The 27,884-nt window shown below is 45.0% G+C and overlaps 1 protein-coding gene, 1 long non-coding RNA gene and 1 pseudogene across 2 annotated transcripts; 1 reads left to right on the top strand and 2 right to left on the bottom strand.

Annotated features, from left to right (window-relative positions):
• Positions 1–7,373: 7,373 nt before the first annotated feature.
• On the bottom strand, positions 7,374–7,931 carry LOC119321064 (annotated as a pseudogene).
• Positions 7,932–9,559: 1,628 nt separating this feature from the next.
• Positions 9,560–10,249, top strand: LOC119323333. The gene is made up of 2 exons (XR_005156267.1): positions 9,560–9,919; positions 10,056–10,249. It is a non-coding gene; the product is annotated as an uncharacterized LOC119323333 (long non-coding RNA).
• A 1,248-nt stretch (positions 10,250–11,497) lies between these two features.
• LOC119323332 (phosphoglycerate kinase, cytosolic) lies at positions 11,498–14,876 on the bottom strand. Its single transcript, XM_037596962.1, has 7 exons — positions 14,717–14,876; positions 14,425–14,621; positions 13,167–13,244; positions 12,810–13,070; positions 12,342–12,659; positions 12,025–12,183; positions 11,498–11,944 (listed from the first exon to the last, which is right to left on the bottom strand). Exons 2-7 carry the CDS (start codon positions 14,617–14,619, stop codon positions 11,750–11,752), a joined length of 1,206 nt encoding a protein of 401 aa, XP_037452859.1. The 5' UTR covers positions 14,620–14,621; positions 14,717–14,876; the 3' UTR covers positions 11,498–11,749.
• Between the last annotated feature and the right edge of the window lie 13,008 nt (positions 14,877–27,884).

Raw genomic sequence — 27,884 nt, 5'->3', positions numbered from 1 at the left:
CTCCTGCCTCGTGGCCACCTCGTTGCCTCTCCGACTTCAAATCCAAGTCTTCTGGTTTGCTTTCGGTCCAAGAAAGACCATCACGAAGGTTTCATTCCGTTTGGACTCCGTTTGGTATTCCTTTTCTGCAAAACTCTAAAATAGGCACAAAAAACAGAAACTGGCACTGGGCCCTCGGTTAATAGGTCAGTCCCAAAAATAATATAAAATAGCTTATTGAAGCCCATTAAACATCCAGATAATATAATAGCATGGAACAATAAAAAATTATAGATACGTTGGAGACGTGTCAAGCATCCCCAAGCTTAATTCCTGCTCGTCCTCGAGTAGGTAAATGATAAAAAACAGAATTTTTGATGTGGAATGCTACCTAACATATTTATTCATGTAATTATCTTTATTGTGGCATGAATGTTCAGATCCGAAAGATTCAAGACAAAAGTTCAATGTTGACATAAAAAAATAATACTTCAAGCATCCAATCATGTCTTCTCAAAATAACATGGCCAAAGAAAGCTATCCCTACAAAATCATATAGTCTGGCTATGCTCTATCTTCATCACACAAAATATTTAATCATGCACAACCCCGATGACAAGCCAAGCAATTGTTTCATACTTTTGATGTTCTCAAACTTTTTCATTCTTCACGCAATACATGAGCGTGAGCCATGGACATAGCACTATAGGTGGAAAAGAATGGTGGTTGTGGAGAAGACAAAAAGGAGAAGATAGTCTCACATCAACTAGGCGTATCAATGGGCTATGGAGATGCCCATCAATAGATATCGATGTGAGTGAGTAGGGATTGCCATGCAACGGATGCACTGGAGCTATAAGTGTATGAAAGCTCAAAAAGAAACTAAGTGGGTGTGCATCCAACTTGCTTGCTCAGGAAGACCTAGGGCACTTTGAGGAAGCCCATCATTGGAATATACAAGCCAAGTTCTATAATGAAAATTCCCGCTGGTATATGAAAGTGACAACATAGGAGACTCTCTATCATGAAGATCATGGTGCTACTTTGAAGCACAAGTGTGGAAAAAGGATAGTAAAATTGCCCCTTCTCTCTTTTTCTCTCATTTTTTATTTGGGCCTTCTCTTTTTTTATGGCTCTTTTTTTTCGTTCGGAGTCTCATCCCTACTTGTGGGGGAATCATAGTCTCCATCATCCTTTCCTCACATGGGACAATGCTCTAATAATGAAGATCATCACACTTTTGTTTACTCACAACTCAATACTTAGAACAAAATATGACTCTATGTGAATGCATCTGGCGGTGTACCGGGATGTGCAATGATTCAAGAGTGACATGTATGAAAAAACTATGAACGGTGGCTTTGCCACAAATACGATGTCAACTACATGATCATGCAAAGCAATATGACAATGATGGAGCGTGTCATAATAAACGGAACGGTGGAAAGTTGCATGGCAATATATCTCGGAATGACTATGGAAATGCCATAATAGGTAGGTATGGTTGCTGTTTTTAGGAAGGTATGTGCTGGGTGTATGGTACCGGCGAAAGTTGCGCGGGACAAGAGAGGCTAGCAATGGTGGAAGGGTGAGAGTGCGTATAATCCATGGACTCAACATTAGTCATAAAGAACTCACATACTTATTGCAAAAATCTGTTAGTTATCAAAACGAAGTACTACGCGCATGCTCCTAGGGGGATAGATTGGTAGGAAAATACCATCGCTCGTCCCTGACCGCCACTCATAATGAAGACAATCAATAAATAAATCATGCTCCAACTTCACCACATAACGGTTCACCATACGTACATGCTACGGGAATCACAAACTTTAACACAAGTATCTCTCAAATTCACAACTACTCTACTAGCATGACTATAATATCACCATCTTCATATCTCATAACAATCATCAAGAATCAAACTTCAAATAGTATTCAATGCACTTCATATGAAAGTTTTTATTATACCCATCTTGGATGCCATCATATTAGGACTAATTTTATAACCAAAGTAAATTACCATGCTATTTTAAAAGACTCTCAAAATAATATAAGTGAAGCATGAGAGTTCAATAAGTTCTATAAAATAAAACCACCGCCGTGCTATAAAAAGATATAAATGAAGCGCTAGAGAAATATTGTCTAGCTCAAAAGATATAAGTGAAGCACATAGAGTATTCTAATAAATTCCGATTCATGCGTGTCTCTCCTAAAAGGTGTGTACAAAAAGGATTATTGTGGTAAACGAAAAAGCAAAGACTCAAATCATACAAGACGCTCCAAGCAAACACATATCATGTGGTGAATAAAAATATAGCCTCAAGTAAAGTTACCGATAGACGAAGACGAAAGAGGGGATGCCTTCTGGGGCATCCCCAAGCTTAGGCTTTTGGTTGTCCTTTAATTTTACCTTGGGGTGCCTTGGGCATCCCCAAGCTTAGGATATGGCCACTCCTTATTCCATAGTCCATCAAATCCTTACCCAAAACTTGAAAACTTCACAACACAAAACTTTAACAGAAAATCTCATGAGCTCTGTTAGTATAAGAAAATAAACCACCACTTTAAGGTACTGTTGTGAACTCATTATTTATTTATATTGGTGTAAAACCTACTGTATTCCGACTTCTCTATGGTTCATACCCCCAAATACTACTCATAGATTCATCAAAATAAGCAAACAACACGCAAAAAACAGAATCTGTCAAAAACAGAACAGTCTGTAGTAATCTGTAACTTCTGAATACTTCTGTAACTCCAAAAATTTTGAAATAAATTGGTGGACGTGAGGAATCTGTCTATTAATCTTCTTAAAAAAGAATCAACCTAAAATAACTCTTCTATAAAAAAAATGACAGCTAATCTCGTGAGCGCAAAAGTTTCTGTTTTTCGCAGCAAGATCGCATTGACTTCACCCAAGTCTTCCCAAAGGTTCAACTTGGCACAAACACTAATTAAAACATAAAACCACATCTAACCAGAGGTTATATGAATTATTTATTACTAAACAGGAGCAAAAAGTATATAAAAAAATTGGGTTGCATCCCAATAAGCGCTATCGTTTAACGCCCCTAGCTAGGCATAAAAACAAGAATAGATTTAGGTATTGTCATCTTTGGTATGCAATCCATAAGTGGCTCTCATAATAGATTAATAAGGCAATTTAATGTTATTCCTAAGAAAGTGTTCCATGCACTTCCTTAACGTAAATTGGAATATAATGTTTCCTTCTTTCATATAAATAATTGCACCAATCGTTCTAAGAAAAGGTCTACCAAGAATATTAGGACATGTAGGATTGCAATCTATATCAAGAAAAATGAACTCTATGGGCACATAATTCCTATTTGCAACAATAAGAACATCATTAATCCTTCCCATAGGTTTCTTAATGGTGGAATCCGCAAGATGCAAATTTAAAGAACAATCATCAAATTCACGGAAACCTAGCACATCACACAAAGTTTTTTGGAATCATGGAAACACTAGCACCCAAATCACACAAAGCATAGCATTCATAATCTTTAATCTTAATCTTGATAGTAGGTTCCCACTCATCATAAAGTTTTCTAGGGACAGAAACTTCTAGTTCAAGCTTTTCTTCAAAAGATTGCATCATAACATCAACGATATGTTTAGTAAAAGTTTTATTTTGATTATAAGCATGAGGATAATTTAACACGGATTGCAACAAGGAAATATAATCTATTAAAGAACAATTATCATAATTAAATTCCTTGAAATCCAAAATATTGGGTTCATTGCTACTTAAAGTTTTGACCTCTTCAATCCCACTTTTATCAATTTTTGCATCTAGATCTAAAACTCTGAATCATTGGGACGCCTTTTAACTAAAGTTGACTCATCTTCAGTACCATCTTTACCAAGATTCATATTGAAAAGCAAAGATTTAATAGGAGTCACATCAATCACTTTTAGATCTTCATCATTATTATCATGAAAACTAGAAGAACACGCTTTTACAAAGCAATCTTTTTTAGCACGCATCTTAGCAGTTCTTTCTTTGCATTTATCAATGGAAATTATCGTGGATTTGAGAGACTCATTAATACCATGCTTAGGTGTGATAGATCTAAGTTTCAAAAAATCAACATCAAGATAAATTCTATCCACGTTCCTAGTCAACTCATCAATCTTAAGCAATTTTTCTTCAATCAAAGCATTGAAATTCTTTTGCGAACTCATAAATTATTTAACACTATTACCAAAATCAGAGGGCATCTTATTAAAATTTCCATAAGAATTACTAGGAAATGGCCTAGGATTAAAATTGCCTCTATACACATTGCTACCAAAATTGTTCCTACCAACAAAATTCACATCCATAGATTCATTATTATTCTCAATCAAAGTGGACAAAGGCATATCATTAGGATCAGAAGAAACACTCTTATTAGCAAATACTTTCATAAGTACATCCATCTTTCCACTCAAAACATTAATCTCTTCAATTGCATGAACTTTTTTACTAGTGGGTCTTTTGGTGTGCCATTGAGAATAATTAACCATAATATTATCTAGAAGCTTAGTAGCTTCTCCTAAAGTGATTTCCATAAAAGTGTCTCCCGTGGCCGAATCTAAAAGATTTCTAGAAGCAAAATTCAATCCGGCATAAAAAATTGTATAATCATCCACAAATTCAAACCATGTGTAGGGCAATTGCGTATCATCAATTTCATCCTCTCCCAAGATTGTGCAACGTGCTCATGATCAAGTTGCTTAAAATTCATAATGTCGTTCCTAAGGGAAATGATCTTAGCGGGAGGAAAATACTTAGAGATAAAAGCATCTTTACACTTATTCCATGAATCAATACTATTTTTAGGCAAAGATGAGAACCAAATTTTAGCACGATCTCTAAGCAAAAACGAAAATAACTTCAATTTAACAATATCATTATCCACATCTTTCTTCTTTTGCATATCACACAAATCAACGAAGTTGTTTAGATGAGATGCGGCATCTTCACTAGGAAGGCCAGAAAATTGATCTTTCATAACAAGATTCAACAAAGCAGCATTAATTTCACAAGATTTCAGCATTGGTAGTAGGAGCAACCGGAGTTCTAATAAAATCATTGTTGTTGGTGTTGGAAAAGTCACACAATTTAGTATTATCTTGAGCCATCGTGACAAGCAATCAATCCAACACACAAGCACACAAGAAGCAAGCGAAAAGAGACGAATGGAAGAGGGGAGAAAAAAAGGTAAAGGTTTTTGAAAACCATTTTAGAAGTGGGGGAGAGGAAAACGAGAGGCGAATGGCGAATAATGTAATGCAAGTGAGAAGCGTTTATGATGGGTACTTTTTATGGCTTGACTTGGCGTAGATCTCCCCGGCAACGGCGACAGAAATCCTTCTTGCTACCTCTTGAGCTTGCATTGGTTTTCCCTTGAAGAGGAAAGGGTGATGCAGCAAAGTACCGTAAATGTTTCCCTCAGTTTTGACAACCAAGGTATCAATCCAGTAGGAGACAACACACAAGTCACTGAATACCTGCACAAACAATCAAGAACTTGCAACCAACACGATAAAGGGGTTGTCAATCCCTTCACGTCACTCGCAAAAGTGAGATCTAATAGAGATAGATAAACGGTAAAGTAAATATTTTTGGTATTTTTGGTTTATAGATTGGAAAGTAAAGATTGCAAACTAGTATATCGGAAACTAGCAAGATGTAAACGAGATTCAATATAATGGAAAAGAGACCCGAGGGCCATAGGTTTCACTAGTGGCTTCTCTCAAGATAGCATATATTACAGTGGGTGAACAAATTACTGTCGAGCAATTGATAGAAAAGCGCATAATTATGATGACATCTAAGGCAATGATCATGAACATAGGCATCACGTCCGTATCAAGTAGACCGACTCATGCCTGCATCTACTACTATTACTCCACACATCGACCGCTATCCAGCATGCATCTAGAGTATTAAGTTCATAAAGAACGGAGTAACGCATTAAGCAAGATGACATGATGTAGAGGAATTAACTCAAGCAATATGATGAAAACCCCATCTTGTTATCCTCGATGGCAACAATACAGTACGTGCCTTGCTTCCCCTACTATCACTGGGAAAGGACACTACAAGATTGAACCCAAAGCTAAGCACTTCTCCCATTGCAAGAAAGGTCAATCTAGTAGGCCAAACTAAACCGATAATTCGAAGAGACTTGCAAAGATATCAAATCATGTATAAAAGAATTCAGATAAGAACCAAATAATATTCATAAATAATCTTGATCATAAATCCACAATTCATCGGATCTCGGCAAACACACCACAAAAGAGTATTACATCGACTAGATCTCCAAGAACATCAAGGAGAACTTGGTATTGAGAATCAAAGAGAGAGAAGAAACCAACTAGCTAATAATTATGGACCCGAAGGTCTGTGGTAAACTACTCACGCTTCATCGGAGAGGTAATGGTATTGATGTAGAAGCCCTCCGTGATCGAATCCCCCTCCGGCAGGACGCCGAAAAAGGCCTCAAGATGGGATCTCACGGGTACAGAAGGTTGCGGCGGTGGAAAAGTGGTTTCGTGGCTCCCCTGATGTTTTTACGGTATAAGAGTATATATAGGCAAAGGAATTAGGTCATGGGAGCTATGAGGGGCCCACAAGGGTGGGGGCGCGCCCTCCTGCCTCTTGGCCGCCTCGTTGCCTCTCCGACTTCATATCCAAGTCTTCTGGTTTGCTTTCGGTCCAAGAAAGATCATCGCGAAGGTTTCATTTCGTTTGGACTCCATTTGGTATTACTTTTCTGCAAAACTCTAAAATAGGCAAAAAAACAGAAACTGGCACCGGGCCCTCGGTTAATAGATTAGTCCCAAAAATAATATAAAATAGCTTATTAAAGCCCATTAAACATCCAAAATAGATAATATAATAGCATGGAACAATAAAAAATTATAGATACATTGGAGACGTATCAGTCCTCGCCTTCTTGATCCAGCAAGAGGGCTGAAGAACAATCTCCGCTAGGCTTTGTCAAGCACAACGGAAACTATGACAGAGGATAAACTAGAGGGGACGGAGTTGCCGGCACACGGCTTGGTGAATCTTGATGTGTTCACACGGAGGACAAAAGTTTTTACAGCATGCGCAACGGCTGTTTTTGTGCCCGAGTAGGAAGTTGCTTCACCAGGCGCTGCAAATTTTAGCTGCCGCTGTAGCACTTCAGCAGGCGCGCTAAAATACAACGCGCTGTTTGGAAGATACACATACGTACGCAAAAATTTAAAACAAGACATACTCATATTTCAACCAACATAGTCATATTTTAACCAACATAGCTAGAGCATATTTCAACCAACATAGTTCATAGCATAGATAGTAGAAAAAGATACAAAAGTCGGTGGCTAAACTACTCGTCGTCCTCCTCCTCCGACTCCGACTCGGCGGTGTCCTCCTCCGACTCCAACGTCGTAATGAAGGCGTCAATCCATCGTTCATCGTTAGAGTCTCAGGTTGACGCTTCTTTGAGCTCAATGTTGAAGAGCGCGGCCGCCATCCGCGTACGCCTATCCTGCGATAGGCGGATCGCTCCGCCCTCCTTTGCGCGTAGAATTCACACTCGTTGACGACGTCCTCCGGGAAGCGTTGGCGCATCACCGCCATGGCCTCCTCATCCATATCAGCGATGCCGAGGCGGCGCTCCCGCCTCCCGTTGTCGCGACGGTCCTCGTCTGTGACAAGCCGCGGGGAGGCGCGAGCTCCTGCGCCAGCTCCAACGTCGCCACCTCGGGGAAGCTCATCTCCCTACGAGCCCGCCGAAGGCGCCACACTGCCCCATCGTACGCGCAGGCGGTGTACGTGCCGAGGCCGAGGCGCATCTCACCGAAGCGGATCTTGGCGTAGAAGGCACCAGAGGGGGCATGTGGACGCCGCGGTAGTCCGAACTTTCCCGGCGGCACAGCGGCATGGTGGCGCGGTGACAGCGAGGCGAGAAAGAAGAAGCGTGGCGAGGAAGAGCGGCGGAGAGGGCGCGTGGCGAGGCAGAGCGGTGGAGAGGGCAAGTGGGAGGGGGGCTGGTTTTATAGCGCGCGCCGACACGCGCCAAAACTGACGCGCGCACCCCTGCTTTTTCATGCGTGCGCCCATTTTTTTGTGTGCCACTTTTTCCCGCGCCCGCTGGAGCGCGCCGCGCGGGCGCGCGCGCTAAAAGCCTTGTTTTTCGCGCGCGCTTTTTATTTGGCGCGTCTGTTGGAGATGCTCTTAATGTATACCCAAGTTCTAGCATTAAAGCGACCATTTGCGTCAAGTTTAAGCACCACCGGTGTAATTGACTCAATATCTAACTACACGGGATGACACTCTGAAGAGGCTAGTTGATATGTGCTGGTCCACTTCAATGTATACCACAAGTTCTAGTAGCAAAGCGACTGTCCGCGCCAAATTCAAGCACCACAGGTGTAATTGACTCAATATGCAACTACACATGATGACACACTCTGAAGAGGCAAGTTGACATGTACTGGACCACTTTGTACACACACTGAATTTCTGTATGCATGTCAAAAAAATACATGTGTAATGGTAGCCAGAAATTGTTAAGTATGCATCTCACCAAAAAACACATCTGGAAGTTTTTTTTAAACAAGGCAAAAGATTTGTCATTTTCAATTACTAAGGGAGAAGGTTAGACAAATAGCCGCAAAACGGGAAACAGAGAACTACTCCTGCGACATTACAATACTCAAGTAGGTAGTATCGGCCGTGGCCCAAAGATGGGCCTCATTTTTTTATCTTCGCGATGACCACCATTGTTGTAGCGCCGGTGTTGCGAAAGACCCTGCGAAAGAATGCAACACGTTTGAAAGTTATTTTTTTAATGTGAGAGCTGCTATACATACGACAAATCATGTACGATTTTCGTACGACAGTGCATGGGCCGTCCGATCAGCTCAATGAAGGATTGTGATTACGTCGGACAAGCATCGTACATGGATTCATCGTACACAGATCAATTCCGTTTTTAATGAACGTGAAATGCTTTAAAACACCGTGAACATAACTTTAGAATGCTATGACATCGTCTGCACCCTCAACTCCACCATCCATTCGTTTCCAAAAAAAAAAAGAAAAAAGCACCACCATCCATTCATCATCAATACTCTCACTTACATTGTTTAGATGTTGCGTCAATTAATTCGGACTAAAGGGAGTAAATAAATCCTTCTTTTTTGAAGGGAGGTAGTAAATCATCGATCAGCAGACTCACATAACAACCACATAGATAGCAACACGACCAATCATCTGCACTCTAAACATTATCTTCTCTTTACGAAAAATCCGGAGTTGAGAGCAAAACGTAGAGATGCATGTGCCGTCCTGGCGTGGGCGGGGGAGCAAGGACACTGCACATAAAACAAGCCGTGGTGGCGATGGCGACTTCGGTGAGGGCAAAACGGCAGTGTCACGAGGTGTGAGCGGCAAGAAAGGGACCATGCTTGCACCAACCACCATGGACACACACCCACCCCTCGTGCCATGGTTTTGTCCCTCCTCCCCTCCTCCTCCTCCTCCTCCTCTCCTTTAAGTTCGCCCACCCTACGCATACGAGGCCGCCATACAGATGATACCCCAGATAGGGGAAGTACATATGCATGGCAGCAGCGGCCACTTCTCTCCCCTACCCCTATCTCCGCGCAGCTCCATGTCCTGCTAGAACCGCTACCATGGACGGACGGACGGACGGACGCCTTTGCTGGTGTGAGAGACTGAAGCTGCCAGCATGATCTGCTCGTCCAGCATGCGAGCCGAAAACGCGTTCCATCGCGCGGGGTTATATATCTTGGAATTTTGGCTCCATCAGATCATGCTGCAGCTTCATTCTCTCACGGCCACCAACGGATATATAGAGATTGTTTTCTGGTTTCTCTTGCGTAAGTAGGCGGGCTTGCATGGAAGGTAAATGCTTGCTAATTTTGGTGTTGCTTGTCCTGCCTTCTCCTTCTGTTTCTGTTGATTAGTGTGTTCTTTTCGTTCTCATGCTTCATTTTTCCTCAAGAGCTTCTCTCATACAAAATCTCCCGGCCCTTTCCAGCTTCTCAAGAGGTTCTCCAATGGTGTATAGTTTGTTGCACTTGCACTAGTTTAATCCTCTTGCGTATACGATCAAATTAAGATGGCTTTCTTAGCGGAAGGTAAGGAAAACTGAAATTTATGTTTATTTTTCCTTTTTGACGAAGGAAGATTGTAAGATACCCAGTATAATAATTAGGAACCCAAATTGAAGTTCATGAGGACTTTGGAGCCCAATCCAAGTGAGCTAGCCATGCTAACACTTGTGTTTTGTTCATATCTTAATGAGATCGCTTTGCATACAAGTCAATTGTATCTTTTGGCATGCATTTGTTTTTTGCTGTATGGCGGAAATTGCAATGTGAGACCCTTCAAGAGAAAAAAGATGCTGGAGTTAATGTACGATTACGAGGAGAAGAACGAGACAGACAATTCAATAACTGTACAAAATTTGGCAATTGAGCTGTCGGTAAATGGTATAGGAGAAAACCACAATAAGGCACCACAAAATTAACCAAATATGATCATGTGCAATCAGATTCCTTGCCTCCAAAAGGACATGCAACTCATACGCTGGGTTCACTAATATAACATATAATAAGGCTCTGATGTTTGTGCTTAACAGCGACATAGCATCATGCTACTCCCCTAGACCTCTAGGCTTCCTGTTGGGCCACAATAGCAGGCACGTTCAATGGCAGCCTAGCTTTTGATACGTAAGTGGTGCATGTTTGCCATCTAAATACTAGTACAGCGATAGTTGTCTCTGAAAAATAATGGTCACAGCTGTTAGGCCTTTATTAGCTTGCGCCTTGCAGATTATTTCCAGCCATGTATTTTGTGTAGTTCGCGCCTTTTCAGCCATATGTATTATTTCAGCCATGTATTTGGGTGCCTGTGCGTGCATTCAGATCAACGCATCAAAACAGATAAAAGAGATGGCGGAGCAAGGCCCAAGGTTTGTCCTCGACATCTTCAGCAATGAGAGAACGGGATTGGTAAGACCATGAGAGAAACATGTCCGTCTAAAAGAAATGTCCAAAAGAAATGGCAACTTGAGAAATGTACATACCTCACACCGACGCGTCACGTGTGTTCGCCCATGTATACGCCTAATGCATGAGGATTCTTGTAAATCATGGCGGTACGTGACAAGGTTTCATTTCAAACTAAGGCCTCCTTTGGTTTGGAGGAATTTTGTAGGAATTTCATAGGATAGGATTTTTATAGGAAAAATTCCTATAGACCTTTTGGTTTTTAGGAATGGAATCCTATACCTATGAAGGAAATCTTTCTATCCTCCACCTTTCAACATTAGCCTAGACTCAATAGAAAAAATCCTATGATGTCTACTTCTACTCATAGGATGTGAGATGCATGTCATCGCATTTCCTATGACTTCTCTATTCCTATGATTGTCCTATCCTATGAACCAAAGAAGGCCTAAACAGAGCAAACAGCACAGAAGGAAACCGGAGACAAAGACTTTGAGCTTAAAACGATACACATCCACAGGGGTACGTTAAATTCCAGTCACATCACTTCACACGCACAGAGGAAGTTGATAATTATTCACGACTCATCTACTAGCAAAAATTGGCGACAAGCCTATCTCAAAGTTTCCTTGGGACATAGTATAACGTTCCAGCGTTACACCGAGATGAGATCCCAAACGAAAGGGGCACGCAGCAAGCTGATAGGTGAAACCGAATCAACCTACGCCTCGTCAAGGGCAAGAACACCAGGGAGGGGCTTGCCTTCCAGCAGCTCCAAGCTCGCGCCACCGCCGGTGGAAATGTGGCTCATCTTGTCGGCCAGCCCAGCCTTCTCAACAGCAGCAACGGAGTCACCTCCACCAATGATGGTCGTGACACCCTTCCCAGTAAGCTCAGCCAACTGCTTCGCGATCGCCTGAGACAAAGGACAGTTGTCATTACCAACAACAACAAATACGAGATAGATGAATGAACGTTATGTGATATTGTACTAACATCAGTGCCTGCGGCAAACTTCTCAAACTCAAAGACTCCCATAGGACCGTTCCAGATAACAGTCTTGGTGGTGTCCAAGGCTTCTGCAAAAGTCTTGATGGAATCTGGGCCAACATCCAGACCCATCCAACCATCAGGGATAGCAGTGGCAGGAACAATCTGAAAAATAGTATCAAGGGTGAGCATCAGCAGGTAAACAACTAATCATGTTTTGGGGACAAATGCCAGTTGAATTACACTGAGAGCCTTTGAAACTACTAATTTGTGGAGTATAAAGTGCTATCACAAGGACCATCCAAGTTGTAAAATGAACAAACCTTGCTTTCGGCATCTGCTGCAAACTTGTCAGCCACAACGACATCAGTCGGAAGCAAGAGCTTAACACCCTTGGACTTTGCCGTTTCAATCAGTGAAGTTGCCAGTTCAAGTTTGTCTTCCTCCACAAGAGACTTTCCAACAGCTAATCCCTGGGCCTTGTAGAATGTGAAGATCATACCACCACCAAGGATGAGGATATCAACCTTGGCCAGCAGAGACTCGATCACACCAATCTTAGATGAGACCTTTGATCCACCAACAATGGCAGCAAATGGCTTCTTTGGGTTGGCAACAGCTCCGACAAGATAGTCAAGTTCCTTGAGTAATTAAAACAATTAGATATCATGCTACTGTGTTCTGAAATATACTTGCTCCAATGTACTGACTTGCACACCAAAGGATACCTTTTCTTCTTAAGATTACAAGCAAATAATGTGCAGGAATGAGAGTCATTTCAGCTAGTATACCTTCTGCATGAGGAAGCCAGCAACAGAAGGCCTCAAAAACTTGGTTACACCCTCAGTTGAAGCATGAGCCCTATGTGCAGTGCCGAAAGCGTCATTTACATAAAGGTCAGCAACTGACGCAAGCTTCTTAGCAAACTCAGGATCGTTCTTCTCTTCCTCCTTGTAGAATCTAACATTCTCTAGGAGTAGAACACCACCATCTGGCAAAGCAGCAGCCAATTTCTCAACTTCTTCACCGATGCAGTCAGGGGCCATCACAACCTATTGACAGAGATAAAACAATGTATACATATAAGTGCCATTAATCTAGTTAAAAAAGAAACCAGAATTGCAAGGTACTATCATCCCATAACATACTTCAAGTCCAAGGAGCTCAGACAAGCGTGCAACAAGAGGCTTCAAGCTGAACTTGGGGGTGACACCTTTTGGGCGGCCCTGAAAGTTACAACAATGAATTACATTAGAAAAAGGAAAAACAACAATCACACTTGTTACATTTGACAGTTTTTTATTTTGTTCCTCGTCATATCAGGTGACATAAGTAGCATTTTTTTTTTACAAAAAATGAAAAATCTGGATTGGTTGAGACAATACACTAGCAATCCAAAAGTCCGAACATAAAGTATTTCGTTGGCAATGTAAGTTTAGGTGAAAGCAACACAGTTTAGCCTGGACAGCTGTAAAATCAATAACCTATATAATGGTACGAGATGTTAAAAGGACACATGATCTCAATACATCTTCAAGTTACCAGGAACCAGATAACAGATAACATAACATCCCATCAGATGTTCTAATACTACTTGGCTATGGAGACCATCAACAAAAATTTCACTGAATGTCAGACGTTTAATGTGGAGGTGCGTTTTTTGTAACTGCCTCCGAAGAATCAGAGGACAACAATGTACAAACACAATTGAGGACATTCGTTTTTGGCAGAGGAAAACAATTAACCACCAAATCTGTTAGAAGTGAAAAAGGAACAAGTTGGCAGTCACTTAAATTCAATCGCCTCACAATTGAGATAAAACAAGCTGATCACCAATGCATATTATAATTCATGTTCATGATTACAATGATGAGTACCATAACTGTGCAAAAGACCCCAACTGGTTCAGATTGTATGGCAGTATTATCAATCAAGTTGAAGGGGGGCATTAACTGAACCTCACTGTAACCCTTATCTAAGGATATACTAATTACAAGCAGGAACTGACATACTACCAAGGGTTGCACGACTGACTTTAAATTACAGACTTGCGGATGCGAAATTAACTGAGAGCAAAACTGAACCAGTTTTGCCACATGTCCACATCCTTGCATGTAACAAACACCAAAACTGTAGACATGTGCAAATGGCTACAATCCTAACAAAACTAACACCAAAATTGCAGACATGTGTAAACGGCTACAGTTCTAAGAAAACTACCCAATATTTGTCTCCACTATCTTATTCTGGAGCTCAAAATGATGACACAAAACCACTCGACCGCATCCAATGCTATCAGGAATCACACATCCGATCCCCGTAAATAAATCCAAGGCCAACTTCTTAAAGGCTACTAGCATGCGGTATGTCTCGGATCAACAAGCGTGGGAGGGTTGGGATGCTCACCAGATGGCTGGCCAGGATGACCTTGGCGCCCTTCTCGAGGAGGTACTTGATGGTGGGGATGGAGGCGCGGATGCGGGTGTCGTCGGTGATCTTCTGGGCGTCGTCGAGCGGCACGTTGAGGTCGGCGCGCACGAACACCTTCTTCCCCTTGAGATCCGCCTCCCCGAGGGTGCCCACGCTCCTCTTGGTCGCCATCCCTGCAACGAAACAGACGCCGCGAGCGGTCAGAGTTCGGCCCGCGAGGGAGAGAGGCGGCCGCGGATCGCGATCGGGGGAGGGGGAGAGGGCTCACCGTCGAGGAACCGGATCGAATCGGCGGCGATCTGGGCGAGGTGGTCGCTGGATTGGAGTGGCGATGGGCTTGGCTTTGGTTTGGATGGATGTGGCGACGCTGCCCGTGCGCCCCGGTTTTCTTTATAGAGGCCAAGGCGTAGTTCGCGAAGGGAGGTGAATATTCGGGGGATTTGTGGTGGCGGTGTGCCGATGACGTGTGGGGTCGATGGGAGGTGGGACAGGCTGGCAGCGGGAGGGGATGGATTTGTGGGGTGTTGTAGAACGGTGCGGCGCCCGTGGGTTCTGGGCCCGCGGATTGCCGACGGACGGCTCGGATTGGATGGTTTTGGAACGGAAAAAGAAAGGAGGGGAAGGTTCTGGAAAGCATGGCGCGTGGAAATGCCGAGATGGGCGGCCCGTCTCCTCATTTGCTCCGACAGTCTCCGACTCGTGTCGTCCGATCGACGGGGCCAGGGCGTGGTTTTGTGCGGCACTTTTTTTTAAGAAACTGAAATAAACCCTTTTTTAATGGGCGATAACGCCGGCCCAAACATTCCGCCGGTCTACTGCTAGCCACCCGATTTAAAAAACGAGAACTGTAAGATCTCATCTTGTCTTCCTCCATTCCCCGTCTTCCTTCTCACTCCCGCACACAAGAAGGGGATTCACACGCTCCCCACAGGCACACCGTCACCCCCTCCTGGCCGTAGTTGTGGCCATGCCCGGCGAGCTCCGACGAGGTCCCGCCCCTGTCCGTCAAGATTGCATCACAACCACCATTGATTTTAGGCGCGATTCACCATGGATGCAGCTCTAAAAACGGTCAGATCCAGCGCGCGGGGGATATCATTGCTACATCCCCAACGTAACCACGCATTCGGCTCACCGCGGTCGTCGCCTTGCACCATCGTGTCCAGCAAAAGAAAATCTAAAAAAAGCAGCAAATGCCGGTGGTCGGTTGAAGCAAATCATTATAAGGTTCCAGCATAAAAAAGATATCGTTTCCAACAAAATCAAGCTCTGCACAGATACCTTCAGTGATTAATTGTAGCAAAAAAACATTAGCTCCAGCAAAAAAAACGTTGGTTCCAGCAAAATAACCGAGCAGGGAGACTCCCATTTTCGATCATAGCAAACAAAAGAAGGATTGTAGCAAAAAGAAAAGCTAGTTCCAGCAAAAACATACACTGGTTCCAGCAAAAACACTCGTCAGCGGTGAGGGTTGTAGCAAATCGCAGGGCCGATGGCAGCAAAAATTGATGCCGATTCCAGCAAATAGATGACCGGTTCCAGCAAATAGATGGCCTGTTGCAGCAAAAAAGGGTCATCCGCAGCCCGCCGTCCGTCTCCACGGCGTGAAGACCTTTCAACGGCTGAAGCAGCATGGGGCACCGGTTCCAGCCTTGAGATGCCCGGTTGCAGCAAAAAGGCTGTCGCCGGCTGTCGTTGTCGCCGTATCCAGCACCGGCGGGTGCTAATAGAAGCACCTGTCATCGTCGACAGAAAAAACAGATGCAGAGGTGGTGGATGGTGGTGCTCCCAAGGTCAGAGACCGCGACGGCCGCTGCCGCGCAGCATCGTGTGTCGACCATTATCGCTCGTGTGGAGGAAGAAGCAGAGAGTGGGCAGAGATGGTGAAGCACGCCACCAGGATAGGATTGAGATGGATGGAGCGAGAGAGATGGCATGTGCGGTGAGAAAAGCGAAGGGAATTGATAAGGCAGTGCTCACACGTGGTGAAACGGTGCACGGGGCGCTAGGTAGTGCGTGTGTGTGTGTGGGAACGACCGGCGCAAGTTTCAGTCGGTCCGCCGGCTAGAAACTTTTTCCTTTTTTTAATAGTTTGGATTGCTTACCACATGTGTCACATGGTAAACTAAAATAAACCTTCAATTCATACTTGAAGTCTAAATCGAAACATGTCGGCGTTCTGGGAACGGGGGTCCCCAGACTTGCCTGCCTGCGGCCCGCGACGTGGCTCCACCAGTGGCCCAATACGACCCGTCTTCGTCAACCAACACTCAAGACCCTCGTGAGGGGCCAAGCCTCGCGAGGCGGACGACACAATGCCTCCTCAGGAGCGGCCTCACCAGGCAGGCTCGCGAGGGGGCGGAGAGATCAAGGTAAGGGGTCTCATGAGGTTCCCGTGACGCAAGCCATGACGGCCAAGGCCAGGCGGGCGCCAGCGCGCGCAGTGTCCTCGTTTCCCCTTTGGTGCTAAGGGGGCAAGCGCAGGCGCGGAGTACCGAGGCATCAGGCAAAGGTTTCCATATCAGTGCAACAAGACCAAGACCAGCAGGACGGCAGGACGGAGCGTGGAGCCCAAGACGGCGTCACCACCAGCGCCTTTGACAGGCGAAGACCACCTTTAGTCAGGATAGCTTGTACTAGCTGTCCCCTTTCAAATTGGCCGTTCTTGGATCCCTTCCCACTCAATATTTGGGGAGAGGACCGGGGCCTCTATAAATAGGACTAGCCACCATAGTAGAAAGGGCAACTGAACTAGCAACAAGATAGACCGAGACCGGGGAGACAAGAGAGAACTCAGTTCATCCTCACACCCACCAAGCACAAGAACACCTCTTCTCAGGAGGCTGTTCTTCCCTTGTACTGTTCATCATCAGCCCAAGAGGCAATCCACCACCATCACACTGGAGTAGGGTATTACACCACAACGGTGGTCCGAACCAGTATAAATCTTGTGTCTCTTGTGTTGTGAGTGGATCGAGCTAAGCTTAGAGATCACGGCGAGGCTGAGAGCGAGATTCGGTAGGGGAAATCTTCGTGCGCACCCTAGTGTTCGAACGTCAAGGGTTTTGCCGGAACCCTAAATCCGACATTTGGCACACCAGGTAGGGGTGCGCCGAAGCCTTCCTTCCGCTGATTCGTGTCCCATCGCTTCATCGCATCCATGTCTGACGCCCGCCGAGCCCACGCCAAACGCCGGGCCGCTCTCGCTGCTCGCGTCGCCCAGACGGCTCCTGTCGGCGGACCTCCCCGTCGTTCTCCGTCGCCTGCCGCCAACGCCGCCACCGGCCCGGCGGGGAATGACAGCAAGCATCCTCGCTGCACCCCTCGGTGCGGCGGGACGGCTGCACCACCACTCCGTTGCTGACCCCAGCCGGTTCGTCATCCCACGCTCGTCGCGCCCCCACGGACGCGCAGGCCGCGCTACTTATGGCACGTGAGCTCCTGCGTTACCGCCCCGTCGACGACCTCCACGAGGAATGGCTCGCTTGCATCACCGAGCTCGTCAGCGCCGCACGGGGCTCTCCCGCGTCATCCCTCTCGCTGCCTCGCCCTCTGCCAGGTATGGGTGATGTGGCTCATAGAGCGCCTCCACAACCTCTATCCCCAAGACGGCGCCCTGGCGCCAAGGCGCGTGGCCCCTGGGCGTGACCCACCATGTCCGGCGCCCGCGCGAGAAGAAGGAAGCTGTCAAGAAATCCCTCGGCCTCAAGAAGGCGCCCCCGTGCTCCCTGCACCGGCACGACAAGACCGCGTACTGCCTATGGCAGCGGTTCGCGGGTACCATCAAGAGCAAGCTTCGCGTCAGCAAAGGGCCGCGGTGACCACAGCAGGTTGCCGCGCTTTCACCCCGCGAGCTGCGTAGCGTCGCCTGGCCGGGCAAGTTCAAGCCGGACCTACCTCCTCGCTATGACGGCAACCGCGACCCCGCGGAGTTCTTGCAGCTCTACGAGCTGAGCATCGAGGCGGACAAAGGCGACGAGAAAGTCATGGCGAATTGGTTTCCCATGGCGCTCAAGGACGGTGCCCGCTCGTGGCTCCTGAACCTGCCTCCCAGCTCGATCTCCTCCTAGGACGAGATGCACAGCCGCTTCATTGCCAACTTTCAGGGCACTCGCGGCCGCCTCCCGGCCGCGGGTGACTTGCGCTGCATCAAGCAGCAGCCCGGGGAGACCCTGCAGAAATACATCCAGCGCTTCAACAGCGTCTGCCTCAAGATCCCCAAGGTGACGGACGAGGCCATTATCTCAGCGTTCTCTGATGGTGTCCGTGACGTCAAGATGAAGAAGGAGCTCGCCATCCACGAGGAGTTGTGCACATCCCTGGAGCTGTTCAACCTGGCGACCAAGTGCGCAAGAGCTGGAGAGGGACACCTCTCCCTCCTCGAGCTCCCAGCTACCGACCCAGAAGAAAAAAAGACCAAGGCCAAGGACGTGAAGCGCAAGGGAGTGGTCGTGCTCGCGGCGGAACCAGACACGAAGCGCGGCAGGGACCAGTCGGAGTCGTCCAAGGGCAGCTGACCGTTCTGCGCCTACAACAACCTCCACACCCACAACACCAACGATTGCCAGGAGCTTAGGGCCGTTCGAGAAGGACGCTTCGGTCGACGCCCCGAGCGCAATGACCGGGGCTACGACCGCGGAGGAGGACGTGGCGGAGGATGATGGGACGACCGTGGCCCTCGCCAGCAGTGGCGTGACCGACCTCGTGAAGATCGCTGGCAGGACCAGCCTCGCGAAGGAGCCTGGAGGGACCAGCCTCGCAAGGGCGCCTGGAGGGATCAGCCTCGCGAGGACCGCCCCCAGGGTAACGCAGGCCTTCCTCCGTTGCCGCCGCCGCCAAGAAGGAATGATTACCATCATTAGGACGAGGGGGTTGGGGGCTTCCAGGAGCCACGTGCTATCGCTTGCATCTTGGGCGGAGCTCAGGTCCCGGCCTCTCAGCGTATCTTCAAGCAATTTGCTCACGAGGTGAACACAGCCCTTCCCAGGCTCGAGGCCACGCGCCCGCTCAAGTGGTCCAAGTCAGCCATCACCTTCATCTCGGTAGATCAACTCAAGTGCGCGGCTACTGTTGGCATTCTCCCGATGCTCTGCTCACCCGTCATCAGCAACGTGCAAGTCACCAAGACCCTCATCGATGGTGGCGCAGGGCTTAACGTACTGTCCGTTGAGATGTTCGACAACCTTCAAGTGCCATATGACCAGCTTCAGCCCACCAAGCCTTTCTCAGGAGTTACCGACGGTTCCACCACCCCGATAGGGCAGGTTCGCCTCCCTGTCACCTTCGGACAGCGCGACAACTATCGCACCGAGCTCATCGACTTCGACGTCGCCCACATCCACCTGCCGTACAATGCCATCCTCGGGTATCCAGCCCTGTCCAAGTTCATGGCAGTGACCCACCACGGCTACAATGTCCTCAAGATGCCAGGAAGCGGCGGAATCATCACGGTCCCTTGCGAAGAGAGGGATGTGGTGTGCTCCCTCGAGCGTGCCTTCCAAGCCGCAGCAATCGAGGACCCGGACATCAAGGGCGAGAACCCTCCTGAGGCCATCCCCAAGAAGAAGAAGCAACTGCTCCGAACAAGGCCCAAGGAGGTCGGCATCTCGGGTGGTGCCGCGTCAGGATCAGCGCCCGTGTCTGGGGCGCCTCCTTCCATCGCATAGGAAGGTGCGCCCGGCGCCCTCCTCGGGCAGGGCTCAGGGGCTCTCTTCTGGAGGGCCATAGACCTCGCCAACATCACGGGGGAGGCGCTTGGGCACCACTTGGAGGCGTGCTTCGCGGCACGTTTCCCTCAGGAGGACACAGGGTGTGGAAAGCCCAACGTTCATGAGTTCATTGCCAAGACCACTCAGGAGCTTCGGGAAGCGATGGCCATGCGCGGCGACCGCCGCTCGCCCGGCGTGGATCCCCATCCAGGCGAGGATGGTGGGCTGCGCATCTACATCGACGTCCCAGGGCTCAACTGAGCTGCATCTCAGGAGCGCTTCTGGCCTTCGCGCATGGGACGCTATGAGGGTCCACCGCACAGCTACGTCTGCATGCCTTTCGGCCTGCCGAACGCAGTTGCCTCCTACCAGCGTCACCTACGGAGCATCCTGGCGGCTCGGGAGGCCAGGCACCACGCGATCCTAGCAGAGATGGAGACGGTCCTCAAGGAACCACCTGGACCCCCAGAGCCTCCTGAGGCTCAAGGCCCCGGTGGCTCATGAGGGTCGGCCTCTTCACCATGCATTTTCAGCTGCTCCAACACCCCCTCTACAACGGAACCAAGTGACATCTCCCAAGTTCATTTCAGCTGGGAGCGCCCTCAGGGCTGCATCATTCCCAGACCCGCGTGGGTCCGTCCCTGCAGCATGTATCTCTTTTTATGTCTTTAGCTTACCTTGATGAGGGCGCCCCTCGGGCTGCATCATCCCCAAGCCGCTTGGGTCTGACCCAGTGGCATGTATCCATTCTGCATTTACCTGAGCTCATTTTCCTTTCATGCCTAATCTACCTCTGATTATCACCAATTCGATTGCCACCTACCACGGGAGCCGCTCACGCTGGCACGACGCTTGCGCATGGGTCCGTCCCTGCAACGCCGACAAATCTGAGCGGTCGAGCTCTGGCCCGCGGCATGCCCCTAGCATGTCACCTCACCAGGCCCTTGTGCCCTCGCCCTTCTCTCGGAGCAACTAATGGCCGACCGGCAATCATAATGGCAACCCATGCCCTTCTCATGCTGATTTGCAGAAACCTGCTACCTCTTGAGCACTGCGTGGGTTTTCCCTTGAAGAGGAAAGGGTGATGTAGCAAAGTAGCGTAAGTATTTCCCTCAGTTTTTAAGAACCAAGGTATCGATCCAGTAGGAAGCTCCTCAAAAGTCCCACGCACCTACATAAGCAAACAAGAACCTCGCAACCAACGCGATAAAGGGGTTGTCAATCTCTACACGGAAACTTGGAAAAGTGAGATCTGATAGAGATAATATGATAAGATAAATATTTTTGGTACTTTTATGATACTGATTGGAAAGTAAAAGATGCAAATAAAAGTAGATGGAAAACTTATATGATAAAAGATAGACCCAGGGGCCATAGGTTTCACTAGTGGCTTCTCTCAAGATAGCATAAGTATTACGGTGGGTGAACAAATTACTGTCGAGCAATTGATAGAAAAGTGCATAGTTATAAGATTATCTAGGCATGATCATGTATATAGGCATCACGTCCGCAACAAGTAGATCGAAACGATTCTGCATCTACTACTATTACTCCACACATCACCGACTCCTGCCTGCATCTAGAGTATTAAGTTCATAAGAACAGAGTAACGCATTAAGCAAGATGACATGATGTAGAGGGATAAACTCAAGCAATATGATATAAACCCCATCTTTTTATCCTCGATGGCAACAATACAATATGTGCCTTGCTGCCCCTGCTGTCACTAGGAAAGGACACCGCAAGATTGAACCCAAAGCTAAACACTTCTCCCATTGCAAGAAAGATCAATCTAGTAGGCCAAACCAAACTAATAATTCGAAGAGACTTGCAAAGATAACCAATCACACATAAAAGAATTCTGAGGGATTCAAAAATTTCTCATAGATAAACTTGATCATAAACCCACAATTCATCGGATCTCGACAAACACACTGCAAAAAGAGTTACATCGAATAGATCTCCAAGAAGATCAAGGAGAACTTTGTATTGAGATTCAAAGAAAGAGAAGAAGCCATCTAGCTAATAACTATGGACCCGAAGGTCTGTGGTAAACTACTCACAACTCATCGGAGAGGCCTTAGAGATGATGTAGAGGCCCTCTGTGGTCGATTCCCCCTCTGGTGGAGCACCGGCAAAAGCTCCAAGATGGGATCTCGCGGATACAGAAGGTTGCGGCAGTGGAATTAGTTTTTTGTGGTGATCCTGGATGTTTTCAGGGTACGTGGATATATATAGGAGGAAGAAGTAGGTCGGTTAAGCCATGAGGGGCCCACGAGGGTGGGGGCGCACCCACCCCCTTAGGGCGAGTCGGGCACCCTCGTGGCCGCCTCGTTTGCTGCTTGACGTCCACTCCAAGTCTCCTGGATTGCGTTTGTTCCGAAAAGATCGCTCCCAAAGGTTTCATTCCATTTGGACTCCGTTTGATATTCCTTTTCTTCGAAACACTGAAATAGGCAAAAAAAACAGCAATTCGGGCTGGGCCTCCGGTTAGTAGGTTAGTCCCAAAAATGATATAAAAGTGTAAAGTAGAGCCCATCAACATCCAAAACGGGTAATATAATAGCATGGAACAATCAAAAATTATAGATACGTTGGAGACGTATCAAGCATCCCCAAGCTTAATTCATGCTCGTCCTCGAGTAGGTAAATGATAAAAACAGAATTTTTGATGTGGAATGCTACCTAGCATAATTCTCAATGTAATTTTCTTTATTGTGGCATGAATGTTCAGATCCAAATGATTCAAAATAAAAGTTCATATTGACATAATAAATAGTAATACTTCAAGCATACTAACAAAGTAATCATGTCTTCTCAAAATAACATGGCTTTAGAAGGTTCATCCCTACAAAATCATATAGTTAGGCTATGTTTCATTTTCATTACACAAAATACTCCCATCAAGAACAACCCCGGTTTTAGCCAAGCAATTGGTTCATACTTTTTAACGCGCTTCAACTTTTTTCAACTTTCACGCAATACATGAGCGTGAGCCATGGATATAGCACTATGGGTGGAATAGAATATGGTGATGGAGGTTGTGTGGAGAAGACAAAAAAGGAGAAAGTCTCACATTGATGAGGCTAATCAACGGGCTATGGAGATGCCCATCAATTGATGTCAACATGAGAAGTAGGGATTGCCATGCAACGGATGCACTAGAGCTATAAATGTATGAAAGCTCAACAAAATAAACTAGTGGGTGTGCATCCAACTTGCTTGCTCACGAAGACCTAGGACATTTTGAGGAAGCCCATCGTTGGAATATACAAGCCAAGTTCTATAATGGAAAATTCCCACTAGTATATGAGAGTGACAACATATGAGACTCTCTATATTAAGAACATGGTGCTACTTTGAAGCACAAGTGTGGAAAAGGATAGTAACATTGTCCCCTTTTTTATTTTATTTTCTTTCCCCTTTTTTGGCCTTTCTTTTTTTCTTTTTCTTTTTTTTCTTGGCCTTTTTTACCCTTTCTTTTTTTGGGCCTTTCTTTTTTTTGGGGGGGGGGGCAATACTCTAATAATGATGATCATTACACTTCCATTTATTTACAACTCATGAATTACAACTCAAAACTAGAACAAGATATGACTCTATATGAATGCCTCTAGTGGTGTATCGGGATGGGCAATGAATCAAGAGTGACATGTATGAAAAATTATGAAGGTGGCCTTGCCACAATTACGATGTCAACTACATGATCATGCAAGGCAATATGACAATGATGATGTGTGTCATGATAAACGAAACGATGGAAAGTTGCATGGCAATATATCTTGGAATGGCTATGGAAATGCCATGATAGGTAGGTATGGTGGCTGTTTTGAGGAAGATATAAGGAGGTTTATGTGTGATAGAGTGTATCGCATCACGGGGTTTGGATGCACTGGCGAAGTTTGCACCAACTCTCAATGTGAGAAAATGCAATGCACGGTATCGAAGAGGCTAGCAATGATGGAAGGGTAAGAGTGCGTATAATCCATGGACTCACATTAGTCATAAAGAACACATATACTTATTGCAAAACGTTTATTAGCCCTCGAAGCAAAGTACTACTACGCATGCTCCTAGGGGAAGGGTTGGTAGGAGTTAACCATCGCGCGATCCCGACCTCCACTCATAAGGAAGGCAATCAAAAGAGCATCCCATGCAACAAATTTGTTACACAACTTTTACCATACGTGCATGCTACGGGACTTGCCAACTTCAACACAAGTATTATTTAAATTCACAATTACCCAACTAACATGACTCTAATATCACCACCTCTATCTTTCAAAACAATTATCAAGTATCAAATTGATAATAGTATCCAATTCACTTCCTATGATAGTTTTTATTATACCCAACCTGGATGCCCATCATTATAGGACCAATTTTATAACCATAGCAAATACCATGCTATTCTAAAAGACTCTCAAAATAATATAAGTGAAGCATGAGAGATCAACAATTTCTACAAAATTAAACCACCGCCGTGCTCTAAAAGATATAAGTGAAGCACTAGAGCAAAATTATCTAGCTCAAAAGATATAAGTGAAGCACATAGAGTATTCTAATAAATTCCAAATCATGTGGGTTTCTCCCAAAAGATGTGTACAACAAGGATGATTGTGGTAATCTAAAAGGCAAAGACTCATATCATACAAGACGCTCCAAGCAAAACACATATCATGTGGCGAATAAAAATATAGCTCCAAGTAGAGTTACCAATAGACGAAGACGAAAGAGGGGATGCCTTCCGGGGCATCCCCAAGCTTAGGCTTTTGGTTGTCCTTGGATTATATTGGGGTTCCATGGGCATCCCCAAGCTTAGGCTATTGCCACTCCTTATTGCATAGTCCATCAAATCTTTACCCAAAACTTGAAAACTTCACAACACAAAACTCAACAGGAAATCTCATAAGCTCCATTAGTGCAAGAAAGAAAACCACCACATAAGGTACTGTAATGAACTCATTCTTTATTTATATTGGTGTTAAACCTACTGTATTCCAACTTCTCTATGGTTCATACCCCCCGATACTAGCCATAGATGCATCAAAATAAGCAAACAACACACGAAAAACAGAATCTATCAAAAACAGAACAGTCTATAGAAATATGTAACTTTAGAATACTTATGGAACTATAAAAATCCTACCAAAATAGGAAGTACTGGGTAATTTTCTATTGATCTACTGCAAAAAGGATCAACACAAAATCACGTTCCTATGATTTACTAAAATTATTTTCGTGCACGCAAAAGTTTCTGTTTTTCAGCAGAATCAAATTAACTATCACCGTATGTTATCCTATAGGTTCTACTTGGCACAAACACTAACTAAAACATAAAACCACATATAAACAGAGGCTAGATGAATTATTTATTGAATAACAGCAAGGAAAAATATTGGGTTGTCTCCCAACAAGCGCTTTTCTTTAAAGCCTTTTAGCTAGGCCTTGGTAATTTTAATGATGCTCACATGAAAGACAAGAATTGAAGCGCAAAGAGAGCATCATGAAACACGTGACAAACACATCTAAGTATAACATACTTCCTATGCATAGGCATATTATAAGCAAACAAATTTGCAAGGCAAGCAAAAACTAGCATATGCAAGGAAGAAGAAAGAGACGATAGCAATCTCAACATGACGAGAGGTAATTTATTAAGATAAAAATTTCTACGACCATATTTTCCTCTCTCATAATAATTACATGTAGTAACGTAAGCAAATTCAACAAAATAGCTATCACATAACATATTCTCAACACGATCCACATGCATGCAAAGTTGATACTCTGCCAAAATAGTGGGATTATCATTAACTAAAGTCATGACCTCTCCAAACCCACTTTTAATAATATTGCAAACACTATTATAAATCTCATATTCATCATGGGGGTTAAATAAATTTTCAAGATCAAAAGAAGAATCACCCCAATCATGATCATTGCAACAAGTAGTAGACATAGCAAAACTAGCATTCCGAAGCTTAGGGTTTTGCATATTATTAGCACAATTGACATCAAGAGAATTTATAGTAAAATCATTGCAATCATGCTTTTTATCGATGGAACTACCAAGTATGGGTGCAATAGCAACGATCTCATGTTTAACATAAGGAACTATAGCAAATTCATCTTCATAAATATTGGCATCATGGCCATAAGAATAGCAAGCATCATGTTCATCAAGGGATATTTCAATCAAATCATCGGAATCATCATTATCTATAGATTCATGCATATCATTATTTTCTTCCAAAGCAACGGTCATTCTCTCAATAAATTCTTTGACATAGACATTATGAGCATAATTTTCATAGCAATACTTAAGTATGTCAAAAAATTTAGACTCGTAGAGAGTAATATCATACTTTTCAATCAAAAAAGCAACTTCATAAGCACCCTTAAAAGCAACAAATTCTTCAATTTGTTTGATATCATAGTAACTATAAACACCCTTACCATAAGAAGATAAGATTTCATTGTCATTAAAATCACATAGGTAGGGAAGGTGTTTTTTAGGGTTCTTAGAGCAACAAGTAAAATCATAAATTTCACAAAGATTCCAAGCATAACACAATAATCTATTTATTTGATCCCATAAGAGTCTCCCTTTTTCAGAAAAACGGTGACGCACAAAATGAGCATGTTCATCTAAAGATTTCCCATCAATTAGGCTAGTTGGGGTTTCAGCATGAGCGCATAAGGATCGAAGATGATCCAAGTAGAACACTTTAAGTGGATCCATATCAATAGATTTTTAGCAAGCAAAGTTGCAAGCAAATAGATGGCACATGGAAACACAAACAAAAAGACATACGGGAAGAAGGCAAAGAAAAGGCAAAGGTGAAGTGGGGGAGAGGAAAACGAGAGGAAAATGGCAAATAATGTAATGCGAGGGAGATGAGTTTGTGATGGGTACTTGGTATGTCTTGACTTGTGCGAAGACCTCCCCAGCAACGGCGCCAGAAATCCTTCTTGCTACCTCTTGAGCACTGTGTTGGTTTTTCCTTGAAGAGGAAAGGGTGATGCAACAAAGTAGCGTAAGTATTTCCCTTAGTTTTTGAGAATCAAGGTATCAATCCAGTAGGAGACTCCTCAAAAGTCCCACGCACCTACACAAACAAACAAGAACTTCGCAACCAATGCGATAAATGGGTTGTCAATCCCTTCACGGAAACTTGCAAAAGTGAGATCTGATAGGGATAATATGATAAGATAAATATTTTTGGTATTTTTATGATACAGATTGGAACGTAAAAGATGCAAATAAATGTAGATGGAAAACTTATATGATAAAAGATAGACCCGGGGGCCATAGGTTTCACTAGTGGCTTCTCTGAAGATAGCATAAGTATTACGGTGGGTGAACAAATTACTGTCGAGCAATTGATAGAAGGTGCATAGTTATGAGATTATCTAGGCATGATCATGTATATAGGCACCACGTCCGCAACAAGTAGATCGAAACGATTCTGCATCTTGAAAGTGCGTTATATCGACTAGAGGGGGGGGGGGTGAATAGGCGATTTTTATGAATTCTTCACTGAGGAATTTGCTGGTGAGGAAATTCCTTAGCGAAGAACTACTTGCAGCGGAATAAGTACTCAGAAGTAAACATAACAGGATACTAACATGGTCATCATGATGAAATGAAGACCAACACAGAGTACAGAAAGCGTAAACACAGGATAACAAGATGAAGACAAACAGACTGAAGAAATTGAACTG

The sequence above is a fragment of the Triticum dicoccoides genome, chromosome 6B, assembly GCF_002162155.2.
Source record: "Triticum dicoccoides isolate Atlit2015 ecotype Zavitan chromosome 6B, WEW_v2.0, whole genome shotgun sequence".
Taxonomy (NCBI): domain Eukaryota; kingdom Viridiplantae; phylum Streptophyta; class Magnoliopsida; order Poales; family Poaceae; genus Triticum; species Triticum dicoccoides.
Note: the sequence above shows the minus strand (reverse complement) of the source record. Positions and strands in the feature narration are given on the sequence as shown.